At 40.3% G+C, this 17,243-nt stretch overlaps 1 protein-coding gene across 2 annotated transcripts in view; it reads left to right on the top strand.

Moving 5' to 3' along the window:
* The window catches only part of rxraa (retinoid X receptor, alpha a), a 116,515-nt gene extending 99,382 nt beyond the window's left edge, over window positions 1-17,133 (top strand). For both annotated transcript variants that reach the window (XM_007561626.2, XM_007561625.2), the window contains exons 7-11: window positions 3,101-3,230; window positions 5,016-5,148; window positions 8,594-8,685; window positions 10,881-10,986; window positions 11,269-17,133. In XM_007561626.2, the coding sequence (XP_007561688.1) occupies window positions 3,101-3,230; window positions 5,016-5,148; window positions 8,594-8,685; window positions 10,881-10,986; window positions 11,269-11,416 (609 nt within the window). In that variant the 3' untranslated portion in view covers window positions 11,417-17,133. The remainder of the gene's footprint in view (window positions 1-3,100; window positions 3,231-5,015; window positions 5,149-8,593; window positions 8,686-10,880; window positions 10,987-11,268) is intronic.
* The last annotated feature ends 110 nt before the right edge of the window (window positions 17,134-17,243 follow it).

Here is a 17,243-nt window from a genome sequence, read left to right as displayed (position 1 = left end):
TGGTGTAGTCTGGTTCAAGTGGAATAATGAAAAATTGAGAGGGAAATCTTTCTCCACCCTTCCACAAGTGATGAAAATTTCATAGGACAGTATGCAAGCCTGGCAATTCTCTTAAGTAGTGGGGATGATGGTGATGAAGCGCATGTGTGCTGTAAATCCTTCGATTTGCCTGGAACAAACACAGCCGGGTTTTATGGTCACGGGGAAAATGTCTTTCACACAAATTTCTCCTTCGCTTCGGACTTTTGGCAGGCTGCAGTTCCAGCCCCGTGTTTCCATACAGTGAGGTTACGGTTACAGTTACAGTGGCCCGGCCCGGTGCAGATTCTTTTCCTTGCAGACTGATAACATCCCAAATACAGTTCCACGACCCGAGCAGTAAGTACAGTAACGCGATGCTCGTAAATCGTCTCAGGAAACTGTAAGCTCCTCTCCCCTGTCCTCTCCTCCGACGGAGGCAAAGAAACAAGGTCAGTGTAAACACAGCTAAGATATCCATACAACATTCATGAGACCCGGAGTGTCTAACAAGAATCCCGGGACTCTTATTCTAATGAAGAGGAGGAGGAGACTGGGGGTTGGTGGCCTGATGGTGGCACACATCTGAGCCCTCCCTTCCACTCCGTTTTTTTGTTTTTGTTTGTTTTTTGTTTTGTTTTTTCTTTGTTTTTCGCCCAGTCTGCCCTGTGGAAGGAATTAGCTCAATCTGTTTGTGTTTCTGAGAGGAAACGCTGCTCACGAAAACCGTCGCTCAGAGCTGCACCGTCCATCGTTTCCCACGGAGATCAGATGCTGAAATATTCATAAGACGCCAGTTGTCTCTGTGGCCCCATTGGGAGAATAAGGCAACTTTTAGTTTCAAGAACAGTTCAAGCTTTGTTTCTGGTTTAAATTCTATATATATAAAGATATATATATATAAATGCATTCATCTCAGATATCCATCTGCAATGCTCTGCAGGCATCACAAATCTGTTTGGGATGGAACGGGGAAGAGAGGCCTGGGTCGCCTTTGGCCTGCACATTAAGAACAGAGGATTCGCGTTTTCTCCTTCATCTTGAACTAATCTTCTCTAGAGAGCAGCAGTTGATGTCAAGATCTTCCCAGCTTTTAGCATCGATCTGTGGGATTTGGTTTAGGAAGTCGGGGAGAAATTACTGACTCTCTTCGGCTGACTGCGAGTTCACACGGGGACTCGTCGTTTAAGAATATTTACTAGACTTAATTTTATGCAAAAAGGAAAAGTGTGCCTGTTTATACATATGCATATCAGTGGGTTGGACGCCTGGGATGATGGTAAACTTCTTGTCAAAGACTGACAGTATTGTTCAGGATGTCCAAAAGGAGTTTCATCTCAGCAAAGTAGTCATACAGTATGCATGTGTTGCATTAATATTCTGCGGCGATTCCCTTTGGAGCGTGATATTGTACCTCTGAATCTAAAGCGCAGGAACACTTTATGAGAAGCTCTATTTGATGTTGGTTTGGTGCAAACAAGAATGATTTTCTTTGTTTCGTCTTCAAAAACGTTTCCACGACTTTAGGTAGCTGAAATGTTCTCTAAGAATCCTAGGATGTTGAGTACGTTCTGGTTAAACAGGTTTTCCACTTTTAATGGACTTTCAATGCAACTTTTAGAGCAACTTTGCGTTAAAAGTGTCATTATTTACCAAATGACAGTTTATGACAACAGACATTCATAAAGGCTCCTTCATGTTCATAACAGGTGTTATGTCATGTTGTCATGTCAGTCTTATGCACTCCTCGTCAAATAAAGTGTTATTGGTAATTCTGTCAGACATGTTTACAACACCTGTGTAAGTTTGGGTTCACTGGCCTGTTAGAACAACCAGAGTTTGGTGGTTTAGGTCTCCTTGACCAAATGCTGACATGTACAGCTGTTTAATTCTGAAGTTTTTACTTGTAGGAAAATTGATCTTGTGTTTAAAACTTGTGAAAGTTGAATGCTGTATAATTTCTATACTTAGGAAGCCAATGACATGACCTTTATTCATGTAGTTAGTGACTGTAAATTGCTAACATGAACTGATTGTAGACCTGAAGAAAAACAAAACAAAACAAGAGGACCAAATTTTTTAGACGTAATTAGAAAATTGCAACGCAGTTCTGTGCACTGCGACGTTCGATTAAGCAACATTACTGCAAATGTTACGTTTTGGGACTGGAAGAGACGAAAGGCTTTGAAACCCATTTTCTTAGAGCTGTAGGATCTTTCTGTTTTTCTGCTTTTATGATCGCGTCTCCTCGAGGCCTGTGGAGTCCCATAAAGTCAAATCAGTAAATTGTTCTGGCTTTTATTCTGGTTCATCTGCACTATTTATCAGAAAGAGAAACTAATCAGTGTTCTTGTTCTTGGCACTGGAAGCGCAATCCAGTAGGACGCCTAGCAGACAACACGATCCTGGGAGCTTAGTTTTATCATTTAACACACTTTAATGATTACACTCCAGTTAATCTTCTGAGCTCCTAAATCACTTGAAAAACAAAAATAGGCACCACTTCTGAATTTATTTTTTTTTTATATGGGGGTAAAACGAGAGATCTTGAAACCTCTTTTAGCTGAATAACTAGGGGTAGATATGAGTTATGCACATAATGTAGGTTACACATTTTACAGTCCCCTTCTGGTTGGCAATAAAGCTCCCTCTGACTTGTTTAGTAGTAAAGTGTCAGTTGAGCCCCTCGAAGGCCCTCTTGAGCTCTTCTAGTTCTCCAATAGTGTTTCAGCTAAAAGCTCCCCGAAGACGGAGCGCGCTCGGCAAAGCTTGTTTTTTCACCGCCAGCTCTCTGCAGGTATTTCCTCCACAAGCTGGGACAGAATCACTGTTTGTTTTGTCTTCCTGCTTGCCTTCCTTTTGACAGGCTATCACTCCCAGCGTAGCACTCATGCTGCCGTCATTATGTGTGTGAAAGCACAGTGATTGGTAGCTCACAGGTATCCCGAGATCAGGCTCTGGGCCAAAACACACCAACGTAACAAAAACACAGACACACACACACAAAAAAAAAAAAAAAGAAATGACACCTATTCATTGTGCCTGTGCTTCTTTTCGTGTGTGTGTGTGTGCTTTCCTGCAGCCCAACGACCCAGTGACAAATATCTGTCAGGCAGCAGACAAGCAGCTTTTTACTCTGGTGGAGTGGGCCAAGAGGATTCCCCACTTCTCGGAGCTGCCGCTGGACGACCAGGTCATCCTGCTACGAGCAGGTACGTGAGCTCGAGTTCAGGAGTTCTAAAGAAAATTACGACAGACTGTGGTGAACTGTGTTTCCTTTAAATGTTATGATTTTTGCCAACAATAGCTGTGATATTTAGATGAACCTCCCTGGTTTATTGTGCAAGATTGCAGTAGGGGAGTTGCCTATCTCCAGGGTCATCGGGCAAGAGGCCAGTTTGCCAGTCGATCTTACGCACAGAATGACCAACATGATGATGAAATATGTTGCTAAATCCCTGTGGGACGTTGTTCAGACTCTTATGAAAAACGTTGCTTCCACAGTGATCTTTGATACATGTGGAATACGCATCAAACGGCAGAAAATAATTCCAATCTGCATGAAGCCTGAGAGCTGATTCAGGCTAATTCACAACAACTGGCATTAGCAGTGGTGTGATCTATGCTGAGCTGTGAACGGCATGCGTTACCTGTTAAGGGCTATTTGGTCCTAATATTATTAAATCAGAAGCTGTTCCCACATCCTCAGCACCGTGAGCTGGACTCTGTCCAGACTCCCCAGTTCTCATCGATCTTGTTTGTGGGGTTCAGGGACAGAATCTCATGGCACATTCTTGGAGAGGAGCGTCTCTGGTTCAGGAACCTTGGACTTACTTGTCGCCCATGACGGACTACAGTTTGTATTTTCAAGCCGTAGTCTTCATCAGTCACTGGAGCACATTGCAACCAAGTGCAAGGGTCCAAGACGAGATTCAAGTGTGACATCATGGTTCTCGACTGGGAAATGTTGACAGGCTCTGTTTGGGTTGGAGTTTGTGTTTTTTTTTTGTTTTTTTTTAGGTTGAAAGTTATTGTTGATTCAGATGGTGTGATTTTAAGAAAATAGATACAGAAGACAACACAGTGCATCCCTCTTCAAGCAGGCTAAAAGCTGTTTCTACCAACCCAGCTTGAATCAACAGACAGGCCTCCAGTTGCCATTTGCATCTTGTGGAAAATGACTTAAGCTAGCTGCTAAGTATTAGCGAAGCAGCTACTTGGAGTACAGAGTGAATCATCTGTCACTTCAGCTACATTCACCAACATCACAAGTAGGACGGCAACACATTGCCTTTATTCTTTGCCTGTCACTCCAGATTACACCATTATGGTATCTGTCCATCCCTAAGAAAACGAACAGGGGGCAAAAAAATAAAAAAATCCCCTCTTCCCGTGATTGCTCCTCAAGCCTTCACATATATAACGATGCAGAGATTTCACCAAACTGGAGTGAGATAATATTCTGCACAGCTCGTCTCTTCTTCTCGTCTCCCAGGTTTTCTATAAATAACCACTTTAGTTCTGCTGTGTCACAGATAAAAGCATCGCATCGGCTCCTCTCATGGCCAAACTCAACTGTAGGGAGAAGAGGCGAGTTGTTGCCAGGCAGAACAGTTAAAGGAACCCCGTCCCTCATCCGCCGGCGTCTCTCGTCTATGCCACTCCCCCCCCGTCCCCCCCCCCCCCCCGACCCCCCACCCGCGCCTTGGCACGTCAAGCTTGTTGTCTTTATTGTGATGGCAGGCGCAGTTCATCCCTTTTACACGCTTGTCTCCTTAGAAAGCATGATTCCAATGTCTCAGTGATAACCTGATGCTTGCGCTTGAGGGAGCTTCGGGGTTTTTTGCGGCTCGGCTTTAATTGATTCATTGGAATTCTGCCTTTGTTGTCGTTTTAATTTTGCTTGAACGCTGTGTGAACTTTTGTACTTGGATTTACCTTTTTCTTTGCACTTTTTTTTTAACTATCCTTTGCCTTGATCCCTCTCCTCATCTCAGGTTGGAATGAACTCCTCATTGCATCATTTTCGCACCGTTCCATCGCAGTAAAGGATGGGATTCTGTTGGCGACGGGCCTGCACGTGCATCGCAACAGCGCCCATAGTGCCGGAGTGGGAGCCATCTTTGACAGGTCAGTGTTACTGTTTTGCAGTTCCTAAAAAGTCTGTTAGAGTTATATTTTTTGTTTTTAAACCTAGAGAAATTGTATAATGGGTCGAGGCAAGACACGTTAAAAAATAGTGAAATCCAAAATCTTAGTATTTCAGAAGTTAAAATATGTTTTTGATATAATAATATATGGTTCAAACTTGTCTTTCTGGTTGAAGCAAAGCTTGCAATTCATTTACACACATAGTCTGGGGGGAAAGAGGAGAGGATAGCTTGAGGTCCAATCGGAAATTTCCACAGCCAGGATCATCAAACGTGCTTGAAATGTGTCTCACTTTGTGAGTAATCTTTAAAAAGAAAAAAAGTCTCACTTTTTGAACTGAATTACTGGAATAAATTACCTTTTCAATGAGATTTCAATTTGTGAGATGCATCTTTGGAAGACCTTGATGTGATGACTAAAGTTTGCTGGTAGCAAGAATTCTTTTGACGGAGTCGACAAAGTTCACTTAAGGTGAAAATGTTCTCTTTCTGTGCAGCTTTTAAAACCAAGTGAAGTTTCCAGCCTTTAATAAGTACATTTGAGTAAAGTCATTTCATCTCTTTGACAGCATATGACATTTCTGGTTCTTCAATGAAAACATTACATTGACTGCAAACCACCGGGTTGCTTTGCTGAGGGTGAAGCAGCACAGAAATTATTGATTAACTCCACTGTATTAAATATTTACACCTGGGTGCATCAGGGCTCTCAGAGAGAACCCCGAGCTGCTTCAGAAAATGTCAAAAAATCCATGCAAAGTTCAGCCGCAGCCAAGTTTGGAGCGAAGCAGGAACCGCCCTGGTGGTTGTTATTGACATTGCGTGGCAGAGAACTGACTGACTGTCTGAGATATCACATAAGTCTATGGTATGAGTTCTGCTGCATCGCAACTTGAGCAGAAGTAACACAAGTTACAAATAATAAAATAATAATAAATAAATAATAAATAAATAAATAATAAAAAAGTTGCAAATATATGTATACATTCCTGACTGCAGAATCAACATCCAAGCGGTGAAAGAAGAATTATCTTGAATAAAACACATTCCTTAAACAACTCTAGATAGTATTCAATAAGTGGAAATGAAAACTGATTCAGGAAGACAACAAATCCAGCCACGGTCACATGATCGAGCAAAAGAGAGCTCCAGGAAAATAAAAACCTAGCCCAAGTGGAGGTCTTTAGGTCGCTCTGTAGGTCGACCTAATACAAGAGTTCACGTTTTAAAATGAGAAATCAACTGAGCTTTTAGAAAACCTTCTAAAGATCATTGAGTGACACAGCAAAAGAAAAATAAAAACATACCAGGCTGTTGACAGACATCACTCATGCAGTTTGAGTTATTTCAAACATTTCTGCCAAGAAGAATTTAGAGAAGTGTACAAAGGAGAGCCGGGCTAAGCGTGTAAGATCATCGCTAAGACGACTCCAGCTTTCAGTCGGCGTCAAAAACTGCCCACTGCCGTGGAGTGGAAGTGAGACGTTTGGATAAAACATATCTTTTTTTGTGAAAAGTACAGTTTTGTTCAGAACCGTGTAGAAATTTTCAGTTTGTCCCGTTCTCATGAATGACTAAAGAAAGCTTGTGTGCGTTACGTTTTCATAAGTTTCTTTTTCTGCAGTTTTGTTTTTAGTTTATTCCTGTTGCATCAAGCTTTGCCTCCAACTCTAAACCAATGGATATTCCTACTGCTGCTGTTTTTCATGAGGCGGTCATGTGTTAGGTTTTTAGGGGTGGAGTCTTGTTGATGGACTCTCGTTGTCTTTAAAAGGGCTGGCGGTTCAATACGTTCTGTTTGACTCCCTGTGGGAGGCTTGTATCCCAAAACATGTCAAAAATGGTACTTAGTTTTCATGAATGCACCATGGAAACGCAACTCACCCAGAAACCACTTCAACACATATATCATTTTTCTAATTTATAAATAATTTATCTTTTTTTTTTATCTTGTTGAGCTACGGGTTTCTTTTGCAAAATTAAATTTCAAATCACCACCAGACTGATTAAAACCTGTGGCGTTCCACTAGGTCGTGTTGTCGGCCCTAATTTATTGAGAGTTGTTTGACTCACTTATTTTAGGATTGATGATGAAAACATTGAGTTTTTTAAACGCCACTGTGTTGCAAAACATTTATTTGTACAGAACTGTTTAACAAATGGTGGTTGTTGGTTAGTTGGTGAGCTCATTTAGCCCACTTCATGTTGTCAGACTGGTTCTGTTTAGCCGATTTCGTGATTCAACAGGTCTGGCTGCAGTCAAGCCGTCATTTGACTGGTCAAATTCAGTTCAACTGTCCAAAACACTTGGTTAAGCACAGTTAATTCATGAATTAACAAAGGGGAGATTATTGTTTCTATGGAGGACAGATTGGTTTCTTTTCTTGAAAAATTCAAGTGTGGTTGGAAAAAAAGCCTGTTGGTTCCTGGTTTGTTCTTGACGGTAACCGTTTGGATCAGACAGCTGCAACTTGGACGCGGTCGGGTTCTGCAAAAAGACAAAGAAGGGCGGCGTTTAATCTGCTGAGTCGTTCAGACGTTTTTTTATCGATCCATATAATTCATTAGGGGTTATTTCTCAGGAAAATGAGCAGTGAGCTGGAGACAGCAGAGGACAGACAGCTGCTGTCAACAGGCCAGTTGTTGAGTCACAGGACATTTTCCGTCTCTGCATTAACTGTGGCAAGTATTAAGATCCAGAGCACAGATTATGCTTCCTTATCAACTCCTTTCTCTCTCTTTCCCCATACAAATGAAGAGACTGATTAACTTACACACTTTAGTCTCTTTTTTTCTTTCCTCTTTTGGCTCTGTCGTTCCTCCTCGGAGCAAATTAAATTAGCAGTGAGTCACAACTGACTTAACAATCCTGAGGGCCTGAAAGAAAAGGGAAGCGAGAGGAGAGAGTAAGAGCAGGCGGCACAGCGAGGGTGTGACCCCGTCAGAGAGGGGTGAGGAGTTCGGGCAAACCCACCCTGTGATGTCACGCGCAGACGGTGGGCGTGCTGGTGTCGGGTTACAGCTTGTGTTTACTCTGCGGCTCTTTTCTGTATGAAAACCACGAACTAAATATAATTGCTCTGTAGGGCTGTAAAGTTTTCCACTGATCTGACGGTGCCTCGCAGTGCGTTCGTGTGCGTTTATTTTTAAACAGATGTGAGCTGCTTAGTGGTTTGAAAACATATTTTTAATATACCAGTCGGGATAATTAACTTGAAGAGCAGTTAGCAGCAAAAAATAAATAAAAAAAATGTACCAATTACAGTCAAGCGGTTTTCTGTGATGTGAACTTTTCTGGTTCTTGTTTGGTTGTTTGACATAAAACAGTAGCCAAGAAAAAAAAAAGTCTTTGAAAAACCACAGTTCTGCCTTTATTTTATATATATATTTAATCTCATCTGGCTCCTGTCTTGTCTTGTGTTCAGGGTGCTCACAGAGCTGGTGTCAAAGATGAGAGACATGCAGATGGATAAGACTGAGCTGGGTTGCCTCCGAGCCATCGTCCTTTTCAACCCAGGTAACAATCATGAGCAAGTTTCACTTTCAGCTGGAGCTTTGAAAAAGCTCTGCAAAGTGAGGGTTATAAAGGAGGAGCATGAAAAACCCAGTTATGCTTCTAAAGAGGGTAATAACAGGGCGCAGGAGCTCTGTATTTATTCATACACTGAGTGCTGTCCAAAAGCCTTGATTTAGCCATTATTCCTTTGTATTTTGCTTCCGACAGTCAAACTGTTTTTATGATATTTGGACATGCTCTTGACTTGTTTTCCCAACTTTCTGAAGGTTTTTCCATTTTCTTTATTTTTCAGTTCGGACTGTGCACCTTGAAAATAACATCTCTCTTTCTTATTTCCCACAAAGAACACCGCTCATTTTCCGTGCAAGCAAACATTATTTTCATTTCATCCTCCGCTTGTCAAGTTTTCTGTAAACTTTTAGGACACGGTGGTGCTCCAAAGAGTTCTCCAGGAGTTACCTTGATGGATAAAAATAAATAATATTCTCCGCCAGGACAGCCTAGAGATAAGATTTCGGATTCTTTTTTTCCCCAAGTCCTCCTGTATGCAGACACAACAGCAGTTCATCTCTAGAGCTTGGAGTCATTTCTTATGGATGAATGTGTAGGTTTGGAGGTCAGAGTTGATTTCTGGTCACCTATAAATACTGAAAGAAGCCAATTGTCCATAAAGAAAACTGCAAACATATATGGATATATATATATANATATATATATATATATATATATATATATATATATATATATATATATATATATATATATTCTGTCCATCCATTCATCCAAGTAGTACGTTGTTCTTTTCTCTTTATTTTAACTCATATAGAAGCTTCTATATTGTTTATTTTTTGTATTTTCCTGTAAAGTTTGTGTCAAAGATGAGGGGGAAAAAAAACTCCTGGTTTGAGGTTCACACAACCTTATCAGGCCAAATGTCATCCATGTTTACCGAAGCTTCCTGTTAATGTGAGTCAGGGTGTTAAATGACTCGGTACGGGGGCCTCCCTGGTCCCTCCGGGGGCCACAGTGGATCTGCTAGCCCGGGACGGGCTGATCCCCTTATGTTCATGTGGTTCCAGCCGCATCCAGGAGGTTCACTGGCCTCGGTTTGCTTTGCTGCCCGACTCCCGTTAATTAGCGGGTTTGCGAGATTCGGGCTATCTGGGGGCGTAGAGGGGGGGGGGATGACGCTAACAGGGGCCCTCAGTCGTTCCTTTCCCACACCATGCGAACTAGTCCAGCCATTATTAAAAGTGCAGCGCTTTGTCGAGCTGAAACGTTCATCAATGACTTGTTTGTTTTCCAGTGTCTTTCTGTTGAGCCTAAATTAGCGCAGCCTTAATTGGGCCAACCCGGACCGGACCGGGCCTGGCCGGACCGGGCCTGGACTGAGCTCACAGGGTTAAAGCTTAATGTGGAAGTCACATCCTGACTGTCCGGGAAAATCACAGCGCTTTGTAGAAGCAAATAAATATAACTTAATTAGCTAAACGCTGTTTGTCACTGCATTATTACAAAATGTGTTGCCATGACTCATTGTCCTTTTCTGTGTTATTTTAGTTTTGAGGCTCTTTTGAAGCCTGTCTTGCAATTTCATTTTAAAATGTTAAAAATTGAACCGCTTATTTTAGTAATAATTTTGGCCACAAGGCTTTAATGTTCGAGAGCCATTAGTTCCTTTGTCCAGTAATAGTTTAAATAAAGATATAAGTAAAAATTACAATTATTTTTTTAACACGTAAACTTAAAATATGCAATAAATTGTTAAATTAAAAGAAAAACCTAAATTATTCACCATTAAATTTTATATTAGTTTTTGTTTGATATTTCAGTCCATCATGAAATACTATTATTTGATTGGTCCAACAGCAGACCAATATTCTTGTCTATATAATAAATATTATTTAGCACTTAGTACAATAAACACAGGACTACAACATTATTCAGACAATTTTGTGAGTTTTATCAGAAAATTAACACAAAATATAATTGAATAATATATATGGTTTTGTACATATATATATAAACTTAATGGATTTCCATGTATTTTCTTTCTTTTTTTTTAAATAAACATTTATTTAATCAACTTCCTCTTTTGGCACGACCTTCAGAAGGACGTAAGAAAATGAGGAAATGCGTTTTGACTGCAGTGAGGTCTGATCTGAGCCGGCTCATTTCTTCTTGTGTGTTTACAGACTCTAAAGGTTTGTCCAACCCAGGTGAGGTTGAAGCTCTGAGAGAGAAAGTCTACGCGTCTTTAGAGGCTTACTGCAAACAGAAATACCCCGAGCAGCCGGGCAGGTGAGACTAAAGAGCAGCCAGAGAATCATAAACACTATCAGATGTTCTGCGTTATGCAGATGACATCTTCCTTTCATAAGGTATTTATGTGCGGTTGTTTACTAGCAGACTTTATGAAAGGAAGATTGGAAATTAATACGGTGAAATGTAACATACATACATATATGTATTTATATATCACATGGTTCAAAGCGTGGGGAAAAAAGTAGCAGCTTATAGTCTGAAAAATACGTACTAATTTCACCATTTATTCAAACCAATAACGTACTGATTTCTGAACAGGTTCGCTAAGCTGTTGCTACGGTTACCAGCGCTGCGCTCCATCGGGCTCAAGTGTTTGGAGCACCTTTTCTTCTTCAAGCTGATTGGCGACACACCCATCGACACCTTCCTCATGGAGATGCTAGAAGCTCCTCATCAAATGACATAATAGGAGTGACCCCTCCTGACCCTCAGCCTCATGCCCCCACCCCCTCCCACACTTAAACCCCCAACATGCATCACCCCAGCTGCCTTGGATCCAGAACATCTAGAAAAGGGCAGACTTAAGAAAAATAGACAACACAAACGAACATCTCCCTTCTTGCTTTTGTCCCTCCAGCCATCTTCTCTGCTCACCAACTCTCTGAAGTGTTTCAACACGAGGAATCCATCATGAATATGGGTCTCTTTTATACCTTGTAAAATATATAAATAAGAAAAAATATCTATATATATATATGAATATATAAAACACCATCAACGTAAGTGATGAGATGGGACTGAAACGAGGACATAGACATACTGAGCCATGGTTTCCGTCTTTGCTTGTCGGATCGTGCCCCCCCCCAAAATGAGAAAACAGCAGCAGAGACGATCAGGTTTTCAACACCCACAGTGCTCAGCAAAACAGCGGCGATGTCACAGGCGTTGTGATCGGGACAATCGCACCTTCTGTGGAACCTCTGGGATGTTTCATCTGGGATGTTTCATCTGGGATCTGAGCCTGCTTTTGCTTTTCAGGACTGGACAGCTTGGGGAAAAACAACAACAACAACACATCATCACAAAGAAACTCGTCTCTTCAACCTGACTGAACATGTCAGGTCTTGCACCAGGTGTTTTTTTATTTTTATTTTATTTTTTTGGAAGAGTGAGCTTGCCGGCGTAGAACTCAGAAGTGGCTTAACAGGAGGGCAAGTTCTCACAAACCTCAGGTCTCTGGCCAATTCCAACAGAGCCGACCATGTCTTACTGTACCAGCACTGTGCGGCGTTGGGGAAGGACGTCTCAGCAGTCCACAAATCCACCCTCAAGTACTCAGAATGACTTGGGGAAACCCTGTTTAGTACAATCTCTGTAACTCTCTGTGCCCGTAAACTGATGTAAATTAGCTTTATGAGACTTGGGCGTCAGTGGATGCTCCAGCAGGTGCAGGGACGACACGTCTACTTTTTTCAGACTTTATTTTATTTTATCTTTTTTTGCCTCAACACACAGTCCCACACAAGAGGAAATGTCATCGTTCTGTCAGACTCTGAGCTCCTCGTAGTCCTCTCTCTCTCTCTCTCTCTCTCTCTCTCTTTCTCTCTCTGCCTCACATTTCATGCTAATTTCTGCCAGGCAGACACACCTCCACGCTCAGAAACCCCTCTGCTCGCTGCAGCAGCAGGCATCACTTCTTTCTTTCCAACACCTCATATCTACATGTACTGAAAGCTACGACAGTATTGACCTTATTTTCAGTAATGCACAAATACCTCTGTTTCCATACACTCGTGTAGGCTTTAGAGTATACGGGAAGGAGCGCTTGTTTGTTGTGGCAGAGCCATTATGTGTTTGTTTGTTTGTTTGTTACTTGGCACTTAACCTCATGACAGTGTAGTTGGGTTTCTCCATGGAGAGCGGATGTTGATGTGATCGACCTCTGCAGCGGAGTTTGGCACTGTCCCGTTCCAGAACGCCTCAGTACTTTTCCTCCTGAAAAGAACACACACACACGCGCACACACACATTCACTCTGTGCACTTCTCTGGACAACCAAGTGACATTTAAGTTGAACTGAAATGTTAAAGGTCTTTATGTGTAAACGTGTTTTGTGTCCACGTTCTTTTTCTTGTTTTTCTTCTTTTCCTGCTTTTCTCTAAATGCTGCAGCTGCTGCAAAACTATGCATAGTGTTCATGTCCAAAGACTGTCTGCAGGGCGGCTTAACCAGAGTAAATGTTTGGGAGGTGGGGGTCTCTATTATTCAGAAATTGATGCTCACTTTAATCTGGTTGAATCACCTTCAGATAAACCAAGTTGGTAGCTGAACAGATGAGCTTTAGCCATTAGCGGCTCAGCATATTAGTTGAAATCTTCGGTGCGTTCCATTTGTGCTTGGAAGTCAAATTTTCCAAGTTGGAAGAAATTAGCTAAACATTTTTTTTTCACTTTAAAAAGTCTTTTCTGTCAATAATATGGCATCACTTATAACAATGTACAATGTTTGGCTTCACTGCTTGAATGCATGACACTGAGAAATGAATTATTTAGGGGTTTTATTGCTACTTGTAGCTATAGGTTGGTAGGTTTCTAACTTGCAGTTAAGTTAGAAATTACACCATAATTATTTGTGCCTAATAAGTTCTGGATCCTGTGGAAAATAGAGCAAAGCATGAATCGACTAGCTAAACTAGGAATTACAAACAGTTTGTCTTAAATGTTAGCTAACGGGACATTTTAGTTGCGCTTGAAATGCAGAATTTCTGAGTTTTTTGCCGGAAAAACTGAGAATTATGCCCCGGAAACTGAGGTTTATCACTAACCCCAACCTAAAAATTCAATACAGCTGTTTACGTAAAGAGAAGTTTGTTATAAATTGATTTTTCACTTTTCTAATGTTTTTTCTGTAACTTTCGCTGGTATGCCATGCTTGACTCAGTTTGGTTTTCTAACTAGAAAAGTTTAATCTGATCGAATTCTTACATCCATGAAAATTTCACCTCTCAGGGTAAATGGAACGCACCATAAATCTACCAGAAAATCTCTCAAACTACGAAGCGCCAAACTTATTCACACGACTCCTGACTGTCTGGAAACGGTAAGTCAGAACAAACCTAAGCAATGACTGTTTTTATCAACCGCTGAGATTTCTAAGGCAACACGAGCAAACAAGTCTTGGCTTCTTGACAGCAATTCACTTTTCACCTCATGGATGCTATTTATAGCATCTTGCAACGCACAAAATAATAGAAATTGTCATTTCGTAGCAGAATAAAATTTTAACTAAATCTATTTCAAAACTTTCAAACAGTTCTAACGATGGTATGTTAACTAACTGATGTTTCATGGAACCTAAACTCAATTTTAGTTTGTTAAAAACCAAACAGCTTCTCAGTTTGGACCTTCCCCACTGCATAAGGGCCCCATATACATGTTTGCATCGCCTCTGCTGGTATTAAGTGGACTTTGGTTTTGGCTCTGACATGAATTCTTAGAAAATCGGTCTGAATTGATTATCACATCTTGTCCCTACATCAACCTATGCAGGCCTTTGACATGGGGTTGTTATGTAACCCAGTGACAATCCTATTTGGGGCCCATTTTCCAGCTTACCCACGTGGGCCCCATTGTAGAAGCTGGCTGGAACAGCTCACCAATATTCCCTGTTCCCTCTTTACTGCCCAGAACATATAATGTGAAAAGTAAAATATAGAAGAAATGAGTACAAAAGAAACAAAAAAAAAAAACAGAACTCTATGAGCTGAAAGCTGCCGGATATTGACCGCTTTCATTGCTCCCTTTCTCTTATGTTTTACTAGTTTTCCTTCTCATATAATTACATATTTAAGCACTATGACATTTCCATACTTTTCCAGTAGCCCCACAAAGACTCCGCAAAGAATTTATACATAAATCACCAACGGTAGAATATGTGCTTAAATCTGTTTTGTTTTTTTTTTTCTCACTATTTCGAGATGGATGTTGTTCCATCTTGTGAAATTGTTTCCAGTTATTCCCTCTGTTGAAAAGCCAGCTCGGAAAAGTCAGATGTGATGGATGTGAAATGTGCTGGAAGTCACGATTTACCTCGAGCGTGTGGTGATTTGTGTGCCGTGAGCTCCCTCTGGCGGAAGAGAAGCAGCGCTGCAACATTACTTGAAATTGTTTTCTAGAAGTATTTAAATGGACGAACAGAAGGAAGGCACTTTGTCACAGCTTTCTAATTGTCACAGATGCTCCGCGCCGAGCAGAAAAGTAGCAATGAGAAAAGTAGCAATACCTTCAGCTTAACCCATCAGCGTGGTGTTTATTGCTAAAATGAACTTAAGCACGGTGGTTTGTGTGTTTTTGCATCCTATCCAGGTGACAGTATTACCTGCCAGCTTGGGCTCAGTTTACAGTATTTATATTCTGGGAGAACATGTTTGTTTCCCCGATGCAGAATATGCTCTGTTTTGATTTTTTTTTTTAATCAAGAAAAGCTCGTTTCAAACAGTCAAAGATTTGTTTCCCCAAATATTAAAAAGAAATATATATGAACATCCTCTTCGTTTCTGGCTGACTCGCCGAAGATTGGAAGCAATCGTGTAAAAGCCATATAAAGTGTGTGACGTGCAAAAGTTCACGCCCCCTGCAGGAAATTGACAGATGTGGGAAAAGAAAAGGAAATAATTGTCCACATAGAATGAAAACCTAAACGGATGCTTTACAACATAAAGCTATATTTTGTTAATATGTATATTTGTATATATTTATAAATATATATCAGCAGATCAACTCATTGAATATTCCAAAACTGAAAAAAAAAAAAAAATCTGAATTTTCCTAAGCTGTGGGAGTTTAAAGGTGTTTTTATTATCACAAATACGGGTGGGGAGGGTTGGATTGTAACTTTTATTAAAAACAAAATAAAAAAATAAAAAACACAATAATCCACCAGCAGAAGCGCAGCAGCTCTGAACTCAAAAAGAAACCAGCTTAAGCCGTTTTCTGTGACCTCGAAAAATCAGGAGAGGCAAAAATAAAACTTAAAAAAAAAATTTAAACTCTCCTAAATGTATATGTTGCTTAGCAAATGTATGTTGAAAACATGTAATCAGGAAAAGCTGAGCTTGTGACACAATCACTGCTTTGTTTGTGGCATAAACGGTTAAATGTTCTAGTTTATAAAAAAAAAGAAAAAAAATCACTTGGGAAAAAGATCTATTTTTGTACAAAGGTAGTTTTATCCCCTGCTTATTTACTCTGTTCTTTTCCTTCTCTGTGGCTGTTTTGTGGAAAAGTTTCCTCAGCTTCAGAATGAAAGTGTAATTTTGTTTTGTGGGGAGTGGGAGGGAAGGATTGTCCGCTTTGGCACTTTGGTAACTTGTGTCGCCTTTTACTTTTGCCATTTTTCAACCTGTCACTGCAAGATGGGAACATCTCTGATGATTATGTTTTTATTTTTCTGTTTTTAAGGAGACAAAGTTTTTTTGTTTTTTGTCATCTGTTTGTGGATTGTTCTGATGTTCTCTCATGGAAAGAAACAAAAAGTTATTAAAAAAAAAACTTTAAACTGATTAAAGTCCATCTGTTCTTATATGAGATGAAATGACAGCTGGAACGGGTTCTGGTGGAAAACCCGGACATCTTTCATTCACAAATATGTAGATATTTGGTTATTTTGACTGATAAAGTAATTTTTTTCATTATTTTGTGACCTGCACAGTCATAGGGAAGACTACTGTATTGTTACATAGTCGACCACAAATGGTAATTGCTGTAAACAAGATTTACTTTCAGAGTAATGGAAAATTGAGTGGAAGGAAAAACTTGTAGGTCCAGTGTGAAGTTTGCATCAGCATTGATTTGAAAAAGAAATACGACTGTAAGCCTCAAGACCCATACATGCACAGACACACACAGAAAACTTTACAAAGAATGAACTGATGCACATTTAGGTACAAAAACAACTTACACAACATGAAACATACAAAACTTTATTAGGCTGCAGATTATATCTGAGAGCTGCAAACAAGTATTCCACTGAAATCCAGATTAACTACAGAAATTGGATGTTGCTTGTTGTTTTCACACAGGTGTGTACTAATAGAGTATAAGCCAAAAAAAATAAAAAAAATCAGTACATATGTACAAATAGAACACAAGAATTGTAACTGGTTGCTCGTACAGTTATGCTAAATAATAAAATAATAAAACAAGTTTTAAAATTAACTCAGAGTCAAACTCAGTCTCTGAGGCATTTTTTTGAGAAAACAAAAAAGTGGCACAAAGATCTGACATTTAGGGAAA

The sequence above is a fragment of the Poecilia formosa genome, unplaced genomic scaffold (assembly GCF_000485575.1).
Source record: "Poecilia formosa unplaced genomic scaffold, Poecilia_formosa-5.1.2 Scaffold129, whole genome shotgun sequence".
Taxonomy (NCBI): Eukaryota; Metazoa; Chordata; class Actinopteri; order Cyprinodontiformes; family Poeciliidae; genus Poecilia; species Poecilia formosa.
The sequence above is the reverse complement of the archived record's forward strand: the minus strand, read 5'-3'. Positions and strand labels throughout refer to the sequence as shown.